The sequence below is a fragment of the Coregonus clupeaformis genome, chromosome 40 (assembly GCF_020615455.1).
Source record: "Coregonus clupeaformis isolate EN_2021a chromosome 40, ASM2061545v1, whole genome shotgun sequence".
NCBI classification, from domain to species: Eukaryota; Metazoa; Chordata; class Actinopteri; order Salmoniformes; family Salmonidae; genus Coregonus; species Coregonus clupeaformis.
This window is the reverse complement of record NC_059231.1, coordinates 22,153,295-22,171,032: the sequence shown is the minus strand read 5'-3', so window position 1 is coordinate 22,171,032 and position 17,738 is coordinate 22,153,295. Positions and strand designations below refer to the sequence as shown.

Here is a 17,738-nt window from a genome sequence, read left to right as displayed (position 1 = left end):
TGCCCGATAAGCCGGTGTTTGGAGGATATATTGGCATTGGTGTTCTTCGTCTCGGGCTGGCAAACCGTGCCAATATATCCTCCAAACACTGCCTTCGAGGGCATTATCACTTTTATACCAACATATTCAAATAATGATTGACATATTTTCATTAAAAACTTTATTTGTATTAATTTATTCATATTATTTCATCCTTCCACAAGATATAGTCCCGACACAAATCTAGGGTTGCTACCCAAGCAGACTGGTCGTTGGTTCTATTGATTTGGTTGCCAGAGACGCGACCCAGTCGTTGGTTCTAAATGTTCCATTGCCATACTGGCTGGCAACGTTCTTATCCCTTGCTTGCTAGCTAGCCAACTATGGCTAACTTACAGTCACGTCAAAAAGAATAACAACAGTAGGACATTTGCATAAGCTGTTTTCTAGCATCATTTATTTGGGTACATCCATAACAATGAGCTAATGAGGCGTGATTTCGCCTGGCATAGAAAATGTGCTCTCTCGTCAGGACACTGTTGTTCAGAGGAGCGAGCCAACAACACAGCTAACACAATCACTTCAAACACTGAAGCTGTAAAGACTGCAAACTAGCTGCACTTCGTTTTGTTTTACCTTTTTCAATTGACATTTCTTTGTATATATCCATAAAAATTATGCCAGCTGATTCATGATTTCGACTGGCTGAGAAACGCTGCCTGCCTCGTCCCGACTCCCGAACCCTACACATTCATTACTATGGGATAGCTGGAGATCGAATTTGAATATTTCAACAATGTTGCAAATGTCAGAGACAGACAGCAAGGTTTATACAAATCTCCGCTGTTGAAAACTAAATGTTAGTCTAAAAGAAATGTGAGATAGAGTCTAGATGCTTTTTATAGTGGAGATCAAGTTTATAATTTGCCTGGCTGGGCTGATGAGACAGTGGATTGCGCAGTCAGATGGAACAGAGTAAATAGGCATTTTAACGTCATCGATATTTTTAACTTTTTTTTATTGGCCAGTCTGAGATATGGCTTTTTCTTTGCAACTCTGCCTAGAAGGTCAGCATCCCGGAGTCACCTCTTCACTGTTGACGTTGAGACTGGTGTTTTGCGGGTACTATTTAATGAAGCTGCCAGTTGAGGACCTGTGAGGCGTCTGTTTCTCAAACTAGACAGTAATGTATTTGACCTCTTGCTAAGTTGTGCACCGGGGCCTCCCACTCTTTCTATTCTGGTTAGAGCCAGTTTGCGCTGTACTGTGAAGCGAGTAGTACACAGCGTTGTACGAGATCTTCAGTTTTTTGGCAATTTCTCGCATGGAATAGCCTTCATTTCTCAGAACAAGAATAGACTGACGAGTTTCAGAAGAAAGTTATTTGTTTCTGGACATTTTGAGCCTGTAATCGAACCCACAATTGCTGATGCTCCAGATACTCAACTAGTCTCAATAAGTTGTATTGCTTATATAATCAGCACAACAGTTTTCAGCTGTGCTAACATAATTGCAAAAGGGTTTTCTAATGATCAATTAGCCTTTTAAAATGATCAACTTGGATTAGCAAACACAACGTGCCATTAGAACACAGGACTGATGGTTGCTGATAATGGGCCTCTGTACGCCTATGTAGATATTCCATAAAAAATCAGCCATTTCCAGCTACAATAGCAATTTACAACATTAACAATGTCTACACTGTATTTCTGATCAATTTGATGTTATTGCTTTTCTTTAGAAAACAAGGACATTTCTAAGTGACCCTAAACTTTTGAACGGTAGTGTATATCGCCATTGATTCGCCCAGTGAACTCAATTATGAGGACAAGCTGTATGGAACTTTCCAAAGGATTATTTTTTTCATTGGTTGCACGCATTTAGAGGGAATTTAGGGATAAATTGAGAACTTCTCTCATAACCATATATGTTATGAGAGAACAGTTTAGAATAATAGAATAGATACTTTATTGTCCATTCGTTAGAACTGAAATTTGTCTTCTGCCTTTCCCAACACCCCCAGATATACACACACACGTGAAGAAGCACAAGGTCAGCCGCAGTGCAGCGCCCCAGGATGGAGAGCAATTGTGGTGGGTTAAGGATCAGAGATGAACCAGCAACCTTCCGGCTTCTGGTCCGCATCTCTGACCTCTAGGCTACAGGCTTGATCATTCCTACTATGGACTTTTGTACTTTTTGTATCTGTGCTGAAGTACTAGAGAATGATAGTTGTATATGACAGACAATGCATATTGAGTATGTTAATAATGTAACTTTTACAGGCCACTACCCAGGGCCGTAACCAGGGTCTGCGTTTTAGTGAGGTCCGAAAGTTAAAGCTCATTTACTGCATTTCTATACAATTTAAGAACTCTAAAATGCTATTAGGAGAACAGCAAAAATGACCCTAGCCATTATCATATTGGTTGCTGTATCTTCATTCACCTCTGTCGATCCAGTATTTCCCAAACTCTGTCCTGGGGACCCCGAGGGGTGCACGTTTTGGTTTTTGCCCTAGCACTATACAGCTGATTCAAATAATCAAAGCTTGGTGATGAGTTCATTATTTGAACCAGGCCTACAAACCTGACTCAGTTACACCAGCTCTGTCAGGAGGAATGGACCAAAATTCACCCAACTTATTGTGGGAAGCTTGTGGAAGGCTACCCGAAACGTTTGACCCACGTTTGACCCACGTTAAATAATTTAAAGGCAATGCTACCAAATACAAATTGAGTATATGTAAACTTCTGACCCACTGGGAATGTAATGAAAGAAATAAAAGCTCTCTACTATTATTCTGACATTTTACATTCTTAAAATAAATTGGTGATCCTAACTGACTTAAGACAGGGAATCTTTACTAAGATTAAATGTCAGGAATTGGGAAAAACTGAGTTTAAATGTATTTGGCTAAGGTGTATGTAAACTTCCGACTTCAACTGTAACAAGAGGAAAACTGCTGATGCACAACTAAGTTTCAAAATTGCACCTTGTGTATCCTACTATTCTAACTCAAAAGGAAGTTGAGACCCCGACTGAGTTCCCCCCCCCAAAAATAAAAAAATTTAACAAATATATACAGTACCAGTCCAAAGTTTGGGCACACCTACTCATTCAAGGGTTTTCCTTTATTTGTAAAAATTTTTTACATTGTAGAATAATAGTGAAGACATCAAAACTATGAAATAACACATATGGAATCATGTAGTAACCAAAAAACTGTTAAACAAACCAAATTATATTTGAGATTCTTCAAATAGCCACCCTTTGCCTTGATGACAGCTTTGCACACTCTTGGCATTCTCTCAACCAGCTTCACCTGGAGTGCCTTTCCAACAGTCTTGAAGGAGTTCCCACATATGCTGAGCACTTGTTGGCTGCTTTTCCTTCACTCTGCGGTCCGACTCATCCCAAACCATCTCAATTTGGTTGAGGTCGGGGGATTGTGGAGGCCAGGTCATCTGATGCAGCACTCCATCACTCTCCTTCTTGGTCAAATAGCCCTTACACAGCCTGGAGGTGTGTTGGGTCATTGTCCTGTTGAAAAACAAATGATAGTCCCACTAAGCCCAAACCAGATGGGATGGCGTATCGCTGCAGAATGCTGTGGTAGCCATGCTGGTTAAGGGTGCCTTGAATTCTAAATAAAATCAAAGACAGTGTCACCAGCAAAGCACCCCCACACCATAACACCTCCTCCTCCATGCTTTACGGTGGGAAATACACATGCGGAGATCATCCGTTCACCCACAGCAATTCGGCCATGAAGGCCTGATTCACACAGTCTCCTCTGAACAGTTGATGTTGAGATGTGTCTGTTAATTGAACTCTGTGAAGCATTTATTTGGGCTGCAATTTCTGAGGCTGGTAACTCTATGAACTTATCCTCTGCAGCAGAGGTAACTCTGGGTCTTCCATTCCTGTGGCGGTCCTCATGAGAGCCAGTTTCATTATAGCGCTTGATGGTTTTTGCGACTGGACTTGAAGAAACTTTCAAAGTTCTTGAAATGTTCCGTATTGACTGACCTTCATTTCTTAAAGTAATGGACTGTTGTTTCTCTTTGCTTATTTGAGCTGTTCTTGCCATAATATGGACTTGGTCTTTTACCAAATAGGGCTATCTTCTGTATACCCCCCCCCTACCTTGTCACAACACAACTGATTGGCTCAAAAACATTATGAAGGAAAGAAATTCCACAAATTAACGTTTAACAAGGCACACCTGTTAATTGAAATGCATTCTAGGTGACTACCTCATGAAGCTGGTTGAGAGAATGCCAAGAGTGTGCAAAGCTGTCATCAAGGCAAAGGGTGGCTATTTGAAGAATCTCAAATATAAAGTATATTTTGATATATTTAACACTGTTTTGGTTACTACATGATTCCATATGTGTTATTTCATAGTTTTGATGTCTTCACTATTATTCTACACTGTAAAAAAATTGAAAAACCCTTGACTGAGTAGGTTTGTCCAAACTTTTGACTAGTATATACAGTGGGGGGAAAAAGTATTTAGTCAGCCACCAATTGTGCAAGTTCTCCCACTTAAAAAGATGAGAGAGGGCTGTAATTTTCATCATAGGTACACGTCAACTATGACAGACAAAATGAGGAAAAGAAGTCCAGAAAATCACATAGTAGGATTTTTTATGAATTTATTTGCAAATTATGGTGGAAAATAAGTATTTGGTCAATAACAAAAGTTTCTCAATACTTTGTTATATACCCTTTGTTGGCAATGACACAGGTCAAACGTTTTCTGTAAGTCTTCACAAGGTTTTCACACACTGTTGCTGGTATTTTGGCCCATTCCTCCATGCAGATCTCCTATAGAGCAGTGATGTTTTGGGGCTGTCGCTGGGCAACACGGACTTTCAACTCCCTCCAAAGATTTTCTATAGGGTTGAGATCTGGAGACTGGCTAGGCCACTCCAGGACCTTGAAATGCTTCTTACGAAGCCACTCCTTCGTTGCCCGGGCGGTGTGTTTGGGATCATTGTCATGCTGAAGGACCCAGCCACGTTTCATCTTCAATGCCCTTGCTGATGGAAGGACGTTTTCACTCAAAATCTCACGATACATGGCCCCATTCATTCTTTCCTTTACACGGATCAGTCGTCCTGGTCCCTTTGCAGAAAAACAGCCCCAAAGCATGATGTTTCCACCCCCATGCTTCACAGTAGGTATGGTGTTCTTTGGATGCAACTCAGCATTCTTTGTCCTCCAAACACGACGAGTTGGGTTTTTACCAAAAAGTTATATTTTGGTTTCATCTGACCATATGACATTCTTCCAATCCTCTTCTGGATCATCGAAATGCACTCTAGCAAACTTCAGACGGGCCTGGACATGTACTGGCTTAAGCAGGGGGACACGTCTGGCACTGCAGGATTTGAGTCCCTGGCGGCGTAGTGTGTTACTGATGGTAGGCTTTGTTACTTTGGTCCCAGCTCTCTGCAGGTCATTTACTAGGTCCCCCCGTGTGGTTCTGGGATTTTTGCTCACCGTTCTTGTGATCATTTTGACCCCACGGGGTGAGATCTTGCGTGGAGCCCCAGATCGAGGGAGATTATCAGTGGTCTTGTATGTCTTCCATTTCCTAATAATTGCTCCCACAGTTGATTTCTTCAAACCAAGCTGCTTACCTATTGCAGATTCAGTCTTCCCAGCCTGGTGCAGGTCTACAATTTTGTTTCTGGTGTCCTTTGACAGCTCTTTGGTCTTGGCCATAGTGGAGTTTGGAGTGTGACTGTTTGAGGTTGTGGACAGGTGTCTTTTATACTGATAACAAGTTCAAACAGGTGCCATTAATACAGGTAACATGTGGAGGACAGAGGAGCCTCTTAAAGAAGAAGTTACAGGTCTGTGAGAGCCAGAAATCTTGCTTGTTTGTAGGTGACCAAATACTTATTTTCCACCATAATTTGCAAATAAATTCATTAAAAATCCTACAATGTGATTTTCTGGATTTTTTTTCCTCAATTTGTCTGTCATAGTTGACGTGTACCTATGATGAAAATTACAGGCCTCTCATCTTTTTAAGTGGGAGAACTTGCACAATTGGTGGCTGACTAAATACTTTTTTCCCCCACTGTATATATATAAATAAATAAATATATATATATATATATATGTATATATATAAATTATTTAATGCAGTAACGGCCCTGCCACTACCAATTAACTCAATGACATGCTTCCTTCCACTAAAGCTAAACTACTGTAAAGCCAAGCTTTCCACTGACCTCATACCTTCAGAGTGCAGTTACAGTGAGGGAAAAAAGTATTTGATCCCCTGCTGATTTTGTACGTTTGCCCACTGACAAAGACATGATCAGTCTATAATTTTAATGGTAGGTTTATTTGAACAGTGAGAGACAGAATAACAACAAAAAAATCAACAACAAAAAACGCATGTCAAAAATGTTATGAATTAATTTGCATTTTAATGAGGGAAATAAGTATTTGACCCCTCTGCAAAACATGACTTAGTACTTGGCGGCAAAACCCTTGTTGGCAATCACAGAGGTCAGACGTTTCTTGTAGTTGGCCACCAGGTTTGCACACATCTCAGGAGGGATTTTGTCCCACTCCTCTTTGCAGATCTTCTCCAAGTCATTAAGGTTTCGAGGCTGACGTTTGGCAACTCGAACCTTCAGCTCCCTCCACAGCTTTTCTATGGGATTAAGGTCTGGAGACTGGCTAGGCCACTCCAGGACCTTAATGTGCTTCTTCTTGAGCCACTCCTTTGTGGCCTTGGCCGTGTGTTTTGGGTCATTGTCATGCTGGAATACCCATCCACGACCCATTTTCAATGCCCTGGCTGAGGGAAGGTTCTCACCCAAGATTTGACGGTACATGGCCCCGTCCATCGTCCCTTTGATGCGGTGACGTTGTCCTGTCCCCTTAGCAGAAAACACCCCCAAAGCATAATGTTTCCACCTCCATGTTTGACGGTGGGGATGGTGTTCTTGGGGTCATAGGCAGCATTCCTCCTCCTCCAAACACGGCGAGTTGAGTTGATGCCAAAGAGCTCCATTTTGGTCTCATCTGACCACAACACTTTCACCCTGTTCTCCTCTGAATCATTCAGATGTTCATTGGCAAACTTCAGACGGGCCTGTATATGTGCTTTCTTGAGCAGGGGGACCTTGCGGGCGCTGCAGGATTTCAGTCCTTCATGGTGTAGTGTGTTACCAATTGTTTTCTTAGTGACTATGATCCCAGCTGCCTTGAGATCATTGACAAGATCCTCCCGTGTAGTTCTGGGCTGATTCCTCACCGTTCTCATGATCATTGCAACTCCACAAGGTGAGATCTTGCATGGAGCCCCAGGCCGATGGAGATTGACAGTTCTTTTGTGTTTCTTCCATTTGCGAATAATCGCACCAACTGTTGTCACCTTCTCACCAAGCTGCTTGGCGATGGTCTTGTAGCCCATTCCAGCCTTGTGTAGGTCTACAATCTTGTCCCTGACATCCTTGAAGAGCTCTTTGGTCTTGGCCATGGTGGAGAGTTTGGAATCTGATAGATTGATTGCTTCTGTGGACAGGTGTCTTTTATACAGGTAACAAACTGAGAATAAGGAGCACTCCCTTTAAGAGTGTGCTCCTAATCTCAGCTCATTACCTGTATAAAAGACACCTGGGAGCCAGAAATCTTTCTGATTGAGAGGGGATCAAATACTTATTTCTCTCATTAAAATGCAAATCAATTTATAACATTTTTGACATGCGTTTTTCTGGATTTTTTTGTTGTTATTCTGTCTCTCACTGTTCAAATAAACCTACCATTAAAATTATAGACTGATCATTTCTTTGTCAGTGGGCAAACATACAAAATCAGCAGGGGATCAAATACTTTTTTCCCTCACTGTATATATTTCAAAAATTAATTATTGTGGGCTCAGAATTGATTATTATCAGCAATAATCAACAACACAATAATTGCATACTACAGTGCCTTCAGAAAGTATTCAGACCCCTTGACTTTTTCCACATTTTGTTGTTACAGGCTGAATTTAAAATTGATTAAATGTAGATGTTTTTGTCACTGGCCTACCTATACCCCATAATGTCAAAATGGAATTATGTTTTTGAAATTTTTACAAATTAATTAAAAATGACAAGCAGAAATGTCTTGAGTGAATAAGTATTCAACCCCTTTGTTATGGCAAGCCTAAATAAGGTAAGGAGTAAAAATGTGATTTGACTACCTCATCTCTGTACCCCACACATACAATTATCTGTAAATTCCCTCAGTCGAACAGTGAATTTCAAACACAAAGTCAACCACAAAGACCAGGGAGGTTTTCCAATGCCTCGCAAAGAATGCCTCCTATTGGTAGATGGGTAAAAAAGAAGAAGAAAAAAAGGCTTTGAATATCCCTTTAAGCATGGTGAAGTTATTAATTATATTTTGGATGGTGTATCAACACACAGAGTCGTAGTTACTCCACAATACTGTACAGAATAAAAAATATTGCAAAACATGCATCCTGTTTGCAACAAGGCACTAAAGTAATACTGCAAAAAACGTTTTTTCCTGATTACAAAGTGTTATGTTTGGGGCAAATCCAATACAACACATTACTGACTACCACTCTCCATATTTTCAAGCATAGTGGTGTCTGCATCATGTTATGGGTATGTTTGTAATCGTTAAGTACTGAGGAGATTTTCAGGTTAAAAAAGAAACAGAATGGAGCTAAGCACAGGCAAAATCCTAGAGGAAAACCTGGTTCATTTTGCTTTCCACCACATACTGGGATATGAATTCACCTTTCAGCAGGACAATAACCTAAAACACAAGGCCAAATCTACACTGGAATTGCTTACAAAGTAGACAGTGAATGTTTGAGTGGCCGATTTACAGTTTTGATTTAAATCTACCTGAAAATTGATGGCAAGACCTGAAAATTGTTGTCTAGCAATGATCAACAACCAATTTGAAAGAGCTTGAAGAAATTATAAAATAATAATGGGCAAATGATTCAAAATCCAGGTGTGGAAAGCTTTTAGAGACTTACCCAGAAAGAATCACCGCTGTAATCGCTGCCAAAGGTGCTTCTACAAAGTATTGACTCAGGGGTGTGAATACTTATGTAAATGAGATATTTCTGTATTTCATTCTCAATAATGTTGCAAACATTTCTAAAAACATGTTTTCACTTTTTAATTATGGGGTATTGTGTGTGGATGGGTGAGAAAAAATATCAATTTAATCAATTTTGAATTCAGGCTGTAACACAACAAAATGTGGAATAAGTCAAGGGGTAGGAATACTTTCTGAAGGTACCGTATACTACAAATACATATTATGTGTTATGTTTGAAGGCAAAAAATATACTTCTAATGGTGAAGAGTAGCTGTGTTGAAGGCAACATTGTGATATTTGCACTGAAACTGAAGCTATTTGCAAGTCTAAAGCAATCATATTTATACCATGAATTCTGTGAATTAACATTAACTCAACTAATACTACATGGGATTATGCTGAGAGGGCGATAGGCCAGACAGCAGGTAAATCTATTGACTCTCTGCTCCCAGTGCACACAGAGCCCCTCAAACACAGCGCCACTCTTGTCTCTCTGGTGACTATCATTCCCAATTGACTTGTGATCTAGAGCAGATTTTTGACTACAGTGATGCATTGTTCATTTGCTTCCATATTTTAAACATTTTAAGTCGAATAGGTCTACTGTCTGTAAACTATAACCAATCTGTAGCTCATCAAACTTTGAGGAGACTGACTCACAGCTGTCACAGATGAAAAATTAAATATAGATGAAATGGAATGTGAAACATTTTTTCAGAATATGCTCTCTTTATTTTTATCTAGGTCTATTGATTACCTAATTGTTTGCCGAAATTTGCAGTGGGTGGCATGCGTAATTTTATGCATGCGTAATTTACACAAATTGAATAACTAATCCATTTTTAATTAGCCTGCATTAGCCTACAAAAATGAGTTATCATTTTCTTATAACGCATTATAAACGATAATATAATTATGAAATAAATCAAAAATAAACACTAATATGTAACCTTATGAAATAATATTTAAAGTTAAAGCGCAGGAATCCATCCCTGAAACCAAGTGACACAAAGAGAAGACCCAGATTGAACCAGATGGAATCATAGATGACAACATACCCTCAAAACATGACCAGTAACTCTCAATAGCATCTGTGAATAATGCACACAACCCAGATTAGGCTGGAAGCTTAATGATCATATCAAATCCCATTTAGCATATACTGTGGCAACAATTGCCTATTACAGCATACATGCATGGCATGCTACCTGGCATTAGATCATATAGAGTTGAGCAAGTGGCAAACCCAGTGACAAACCCTAAATAAGATCAGTAATTCAGTACCATCCATGCCCTACAATCCAAAATCCACTTTACCTTTTTGCTGTCTGGCAGCGCGCAGAGCTTGCTGCCCCCTGTCAAAGAGACAGACCTACTCTGTCCGATAGTTCCCTGCTGTGGCGACATGGTTTCCATCAAGGCTACTACAGTAGATCCACACGGAGTCTGCTGCTGCTTCAGACCACAGCGTACGTATTCCTATTCCCATTGCATCCAACATTATCCAGCGACAGGACCAAACGAATAAAGAGGTAAACCGGTGAAAAATCCATAATTCACGGCAATATAATGGATAAAAACGAGACAAAACACGTTAAATAAACCTGGACTGAGTTCATCACTGAAAGCTCACAGAACGCACTGATAAATAATCATCTCTATTCCCTGTCAAAGTTCGGTCTGAAGCAGTATAGTCGTTTCGACTCAAACCCATGTCAGAATTGAGAGCGGTCCTAGCGCCTGCTGGGTGCCTAAACCTGAAAACGTGCACTAATAGAGAGGTAACTGTTCTAGCTCAGGAATCACATGCAAACCGTTTGCAGACCAGGTGAAGGAATGCGCTCTGCATGCCAAGAATAACATGACTAATGTAAAATAATTTATGAAGCATGATTTTTCTACTGTATATACATGACACAGTCCACCCCACTCACTGTATGCACACCCAATAGAGTTGGTCTGTTTGCCTTCAAACAACCTGTATACATGCCTCATTTTTCTATGAAAAACTATGTGGAAGAGGAAAAATATAGTCTTAGGCCTACAATGAGTTGATACATTACATTTATAACTGCTCAATTAAGACATACCTGTAAAACAATACTAAACTAATCTAGCTTTTGTCAAATTAACATATTTCTTTTGACAAAAATGCATTTTAGCTAACCCTAACCCTTTTCCTAACCATAACCTGTTCAACTCTGACCCGCTCTGGTGGCATTTTCTAAACGACGTATAATATTGTATACTACCCTTATAAAGTACATTTCGGTTTCAAAGATATAAGTCCTACAAACACATGCTTAGTACTGTTAGTACTGATAAAGGTTTCAGAAACAATGTGACTACTACAGAGCCCGAGATGCAGCAGACCCCCAAAAAACTGTTGTTGTTTTATTGTTTTTTTCTGATCTTTTAAACATACGCATATTCCAAATTCCCACGTGCCATACCTTTATTTTTCATCTTACAGGAATGATATACATATGAGGAGATAGCTGAAGTCTCTATGTATCCATTGACGTAAATATATCCTCTGTCTGATTCCCAGTTCATCCACTAGATAGCAGTAGGATATCAGATGACGTCTCTTGGCCACTTGAAACCAGTTGCATCTGGTTTGGGTTGTGAGTCACTGTGCCAAACAGATTTTCAAGCCTGACATCTTAAAAGGATCTTAGCAATCAGGGCTTTCAATGACATTGCCAGCAGTAAGATTTGAGTTCGATTTCCAAAAAGACAAGGCATGTAGCTTTCAAATGATATGTCACTTTCTATTTTCTGATGTATTTGTTTTTTGGTGGGGGTGGTACCCCCCCAAACTCACCGAACCCTGTACAGGGCCCAAAACAACCACTCATAGTTTAACATGTCCTAATTCTCCTAACCTGCTACATTAATTATCCTAACCTGCTGCGTAAATTCTCCTAACCTGCTACTAAAAGTCAAATCTGATGTTAATTTGACAAAATCTGGATCCCTTCTAGCCATGATCCACTCCCTCGCCCATGCTCGCATCGCCCAACGGTCCCCCCGCCCACTTCACTTCCCTCCATTGAAAATGAATGGGGCTCCGTTGTTTCATTGCTCCCACCTTGTTATGTGGAAATGCACTGTCAGACCAGTGATAGCACACACTCAGTCGCTTTGATCATCGCAGTCTGCTGGTCTGCAATTGTGCTCATGTGGATGTCAGGTGAGCGGATGTACTTTCCCTGGCAACCCACCTTGACAGACAGATTCACAAAAATACCACATTCATTCGTTGCGTAAATGATCAATTTCTTGTCACAAGAGAGTGGCCAACTAATTTTTGTTCTTGTTTCCAGACTACACTTTCGTGTCCTTGTTTATGGGTGAATTTACTGTTTATCAAGACTTGCCATGAATAGCATATCTCAATGGATAAACCAAAACTACACAAGTTTGGGTGTGTCAGAAATGTGGTTTGAGTCGCCAGTGGCTGACCATGTTTTGGTTTCCGCATATATTCCACTCACTCGTGACAGTTGTTTTGAAAGACAAATGAAGCAGTAGGCCTATGGCGCTGGTATAGGCTATTCACTTGAGACACAGAATAGCATACGGGCAGAATAGCCTATGACTACTAGGCTTTGATATATATCGCCCCAAAATAAAGCCTTTTTTGATGATACTACATTTGCAAGTGTTGCGGCTGACTATTTATCATAGTGTCCAGTCTAGTTCCCTAGTTGGCACAGCAACAGTGTGATATACACCTCATGTAAACCCACATGGTCTGTGCCTCCCTCAGTCAGTGTCAGGTCAAGGGGAAAGGGAGTTTAATTGCATCAGGGATTCTCCCTAGAAACAAGAATCAATATGTGTCTTCCTGAATGTCATCTGACATTTGCTTTGAAGAGCGACAAAGGCCATTCTCCGACAAGGTCTGGCGAGTGTTTGGAAACCAAATCTGAGGAAGGTATTAAGTTGAACAATTATCTATTTCAGTGAGGGAAAATGACTATTGACCTGGTATTTTTTCCAAGCCTGACATTCGTTCTATATAAACCAACTGCTGGCAAACTATCTTATCCCATCTTGTCGTTTATAAGCAATGATTAAAACAAGATAGCATGTTTCTTAAATACCTGCCACATAAAAATGTCATTTTATCTTATCAAATACTTCCCTCGACACCCACCCCCTTACTATCAAGTAGGTTGATGTTACAGAATTGGGTCATAACGTTGACACTTGACCTGATGACATACACACACACACACACACACTTTTCAGAGAGGGGAGAAAGGAGAGGAAAGGTTGGCCTGGCTGACAGACAGGAGATGATGAAAGGTTTAGAGGTTGTGGTTTAGGGTTTGGGCAGAGGGCAGACGCTGGGACCCGACAGACAGACAGCATCCACTTTGGGAATGGGAACCCTCCACTTTGGAAAGCTCTGAATCCCTGTCTCAGTCCCAAAAATAGAGACATTTTCCCCTCAATCATTCCTAGTCTGAATCCCCAGTGACAAACTCCGGGAAGAAAATGAAAGGCAGACATTTCAACATCACCCTGCCACAGTCTCTACGTCTCTCTCTGCCTCTTAATGGTTCTCTAAACATTGTGGCTGAGAAGCCAGGATAAGAGTTAGTCATGGGAGATTGAGAAGGAGAATGGAGACTGAGGGAAAGACAAGGTTTGTGATTGAAGTGACCATAGTGGAGGCAGATATACATACAGAGACAAACAAAACAAGACAAACTGTGGGTTTGTGAGTCTGTTGGTCAAAAACATTACTCTGGGCGAAAGGGTCTGTAGGTTTACCATGGGTTAGCCTCTTATAGACAGATATATATACAGGAGACAGACAGGCAGAATTACAGCGAGACAGATGGGGGGATGCAGGCAGTCTGGCTGACAGTCATAGACAGAGACACAGAGGGACAGACAGTCAGTCAGAGACACAGGGACAGGGAGAGTCAGACGGTCATAGCCTGACTGCCTGTCACATCTGCTCTCCTGTGGGGACACACATTCCGCGCCTCCCCCAGCTAATCTGATTAACTACACTACCTAGAGAGCTGGCTATTCTAATTACTGACTGTGCTCGTTGGTAGAGAGCATCCGTGTGTGTGTGTGTATGGACGTGTTTAACTATACTTGTGGGGACCAGAAGTCCCCACAAGAATAGTAAACCAAGAGAAATTTGACCAACTGGGGACATTTTGTTGGTCCCCAAAAGGTAAAATGCTACTTCCAAGGGGTTTAGGGTTAAGGTTAGAATTAGTGTTAGTGTTAGAATTGGGTTTAGGAGATAGGGTTAGGGTTAGGAGCTAGGGTTAGTATTAGGATTAGGGTTAAGGTTAGATTTTTGGGTTAAGGTTAGGGTTAGGGTAAGGGTACGGGTTAGGGAAAATAGGTTTTTGAATGGGACTGAATTGTATGTCCCCACAACTATGTGTGCGCAAAACTGTGGGGGTTAGGAAATGCCCTCTAAACCAACAAAGCCGTAGCCCTATCTGTCCTGGCATGTCACTGACAGCAGTGACCACAGAGGTTTTCATCCAGCCAGGTATGCATGACCGCACTTGCTCTCTGTTAGGACGGTCCAGACAAGTAGCCAACAAAGGCAGGCTAATCTTGACCATTTAGAGGAGGGAGGATAGTGGAGGAGAGAATTTATCTATGGCAGGCTGGCTTATCACTGGTGATGGCTTTGTATGTCAGCGCTAAAGTTTGAGCACTATGTGTGTGTGAGCTGCCATCAGCGCCAGGGACCGCTTATCATCCTCTCAGGGTTGAAGGGTCAAGGGTCAAGCCCTGCATTCCAGCAGGGGTCAGGATCATTAGACAAAGGTCACCACTGACTTCACCCAGAGGACAGACGGTGGAAGGTTTGGTGAGGTGGTCATTAGGCTGAGTGGTTGGCTGAACATATCCATAAATCTTTGGTTAAAAAAAAGTCACATAATATGGATACAGTATATCTAAGTGGATACAGTATATCTAAGCTGTGGCACTGTGTACAGGACAGGAGCAGAAATAATCACGTTCAATGCTGAAGAAGCGGTTCTGAAGAGTTGTAATTTTACGGGATTCTGTTCCGTTGTGGGTTTGTTAACCAGCGAGAGGAGAGGGAAGGCGTGGTTTGGATGGTATTAAAAGGCATGGTGTGTGTGTGTGTTGTGTGTTTTAATGAGAGTGCACAGCTAGCCTTGCCCATTTACTGTGTAGGGACATAAATAAAAGCAGAATTACAGTGTTGAAGTTTTTCCATCTTACATCCCAGAACCAACCCTTTCCAATGTAATCACACACACACACACACACACACACACACACACACACTTGGACAGAGACTACAGGCTGTCATCAACTCAGAAATACTTTTATGTCCAAGATGGTGTAGCAGTGCGGTCGTGTTTTCTGTAGTGTCCTCATGTAAATAGCCAGTTCTTTTGTTTTTTTTGTCTTTTTCGTATATATTTCTCAATCTCACTTTCCATCCTTTAACTAAATATACTTTCCTGCAACCCGCCTCACCCAATGTGGAACGGATTCTATTATTTCTTGTAACTTTTTATCCAGAACCTCTGGTTGAAACTAGCCAGCTAGCCAGCTAACTAGCTACTTGCTATTATCCACAGTTAGCGGTCTTCACCATTGTCCGTGGCCTGCACTACCTACCAGCCAGCTCTAGCCTGGACAATTATTGGCCAGTCTGCACAGTCTGCACATCGCGCTATCAAGCCAGGGCATATTGGATTTTCTGCCGGAATCACTGAATCACTGGACCTTAACACCGGATCATCGCAACTAGCTAGCTGCAACCGAATGGCTGTTGTTGGCTTATCACCACTGTCCGAAGCTAGCCCCAGTTAGCCTTGAGCTAGCCTCGAGCCAGGCCCATCTCCCGGCTATCTACCTCTCTGTCAACCGGACGGGACCTCCTAGTGTTGACACGGAGCCCCGCCGATCCATCACGACTGGTCTGCCGACGTAATCGTCTGATGTGGTTTCAACAGGCTTCCCGTTGCGACGACCACGAAGATCAATCTGCTAGCCCCAGCCCGCTAGCACACGCAATCAACAACAGTGCCTCCTGCTTGCCTGTGGTGTAGAAGCCACTGAACTGCTCTTGGACTTACTTATTGCTGTTCACTGGACCTTATGATCACTCAGCTACACAGCTGATGCCTGCTGGACTGTTCCTTTACACGATACCCCATCCTGTTTATCTGTTTAGCCTCAGCTCAAACTTTCGTCGCCATTACCAGTTGTTGTCTTAGCTCTCTCGAATAACACCTGTGATTGCTTTATGCCTCTCTCCCATGTCAATATGCCTTGCCTATTGCTGTTTCGGTTAGTTTTTATTATACAATTTCACTGTAGAGCCCCCAGTCCCGCTCAACCTGCCTCAGATAGCTCCTTTGTCCCACCCCACACACACACAGAGACCGGCTCAATCGGTGCCTCCAGTGATGCTATCTCTTTCATCTTTCCACAACACTTAGGTTTACCTCCACTGTACTCATATCCTTCCATATCCTTGTCTGTACATAATGCCCTGAATCTATTCTACAATGCCCGGAAATCTACCCCTTTTATTCTCTGTACCTAACGCACTAGAAGACCAGTTCTTAAAGCCTTTAGCCGTATCCTTATTCTACTCCTCCTCTGTTCCTCTGGTGATGTAGAGGTTAACCCAGGCCCTGTAGCCCCCAATATCACTCCTACTCCCCAGGCGCTATCATTTGTTGACTTCTGTAACCGCAAAAGCCTTGGTTTCTTGAGTTATTCACTGCTTTAGCACATTCCGCCAACCCTGATGTTCTAGCAGTGTCTGAATCCTGGCTTAGGAAGGCCACCAAAGATTCAGAAATGTCCATTCCCAACTACAACATTTTCCGTCTAGATAGAACTGCCAAAGGGGGCGGAGTTGCAATCTACTGTAGAGATAGCCTGCAGAGCTCTATCATACTATCCAGGTCTGTGCCCAAACAGGTTGAGCTTCTACTTCTAAAAATCCACCTTTCCAGAAATAAGGCTCTCACTGTTGCCGCTTGCTACAGACCCCCCTCAGCCCCCAGCTGTGCCCTGGACACCATATGTGAATTGATTGCCCCAAATCTATCCTCAGAGGTCGTATTGCTTGGTGACCTAAACTGGGATATGCTTAACACCCTGGCCGAGCTACAAACTAAACTAGATGCCCTCAATCTCATACAAATTATCAAGGAACCTACCAGGTACAACCCTAAATCCGTTAACATGGGCACCCTCATAGATATCATCCTGACTAATTTACCCTCTAAATACACCTCCACTGTCTTCAACCAGGATCTCAGCGATCACTGCCTCATTGCCTGTGTCCGTAATGGGTCCGCGGTCAAACGACCACCCCTCATCACTGTCAAATGCTCCCTAAAACACTTCAACGAGCAGGCCTTTCTAATTGACCTGGCCCGGGTATCCTGGGTGGATATTGACCTCATTCCGTCAGTAGAGGATGCCTGGTTGTTCTTTAAAAGTGCTTTCCTCTCCATCTTAAATAAGCATGCCCCATTCAAAAAATCCAGAACTAAGAACAGATATAGCCCCTGGTTCACCCCAGACTTGACTGCCCTTGACCAGCACAAAAACATACTGTGGCGTACTGCATTAGCATCGAACAGCCCCCGCGATATACAACT

General features: G+C 42.0%; 1 protein-coding gene across 2 annotated transcripts in view; it reads right to left on the bottom strand.

The window, feature by feature from the left end:
* Positions 1-17,738, bottom strand: part of LOC121571673 (rho GTPase-activating protein 20-like) — an 87,108-nt gene that overhangs the window by 47,233 nt on the left and 22,137 nt on the right. The window contains exon 1 of one of the 2 annotated variants that reach the window (XM_041883274.2): positions 10,399-10,733. The exons of the other annotated variant lie outside the window; for it this stretch is intronic. Coding sequence (XP_041739208.2) covers positions 10,399-10,497 — 99 coding nt within the window. The 5' untranslated portion in view covers positions 10,498-10,733. Of the gene's footprint in view, positions 1-10,398; positions 10,734-17,738 lie in introns of those variants that run through there. 2 annotated transcript variants of the gene reach the window in all.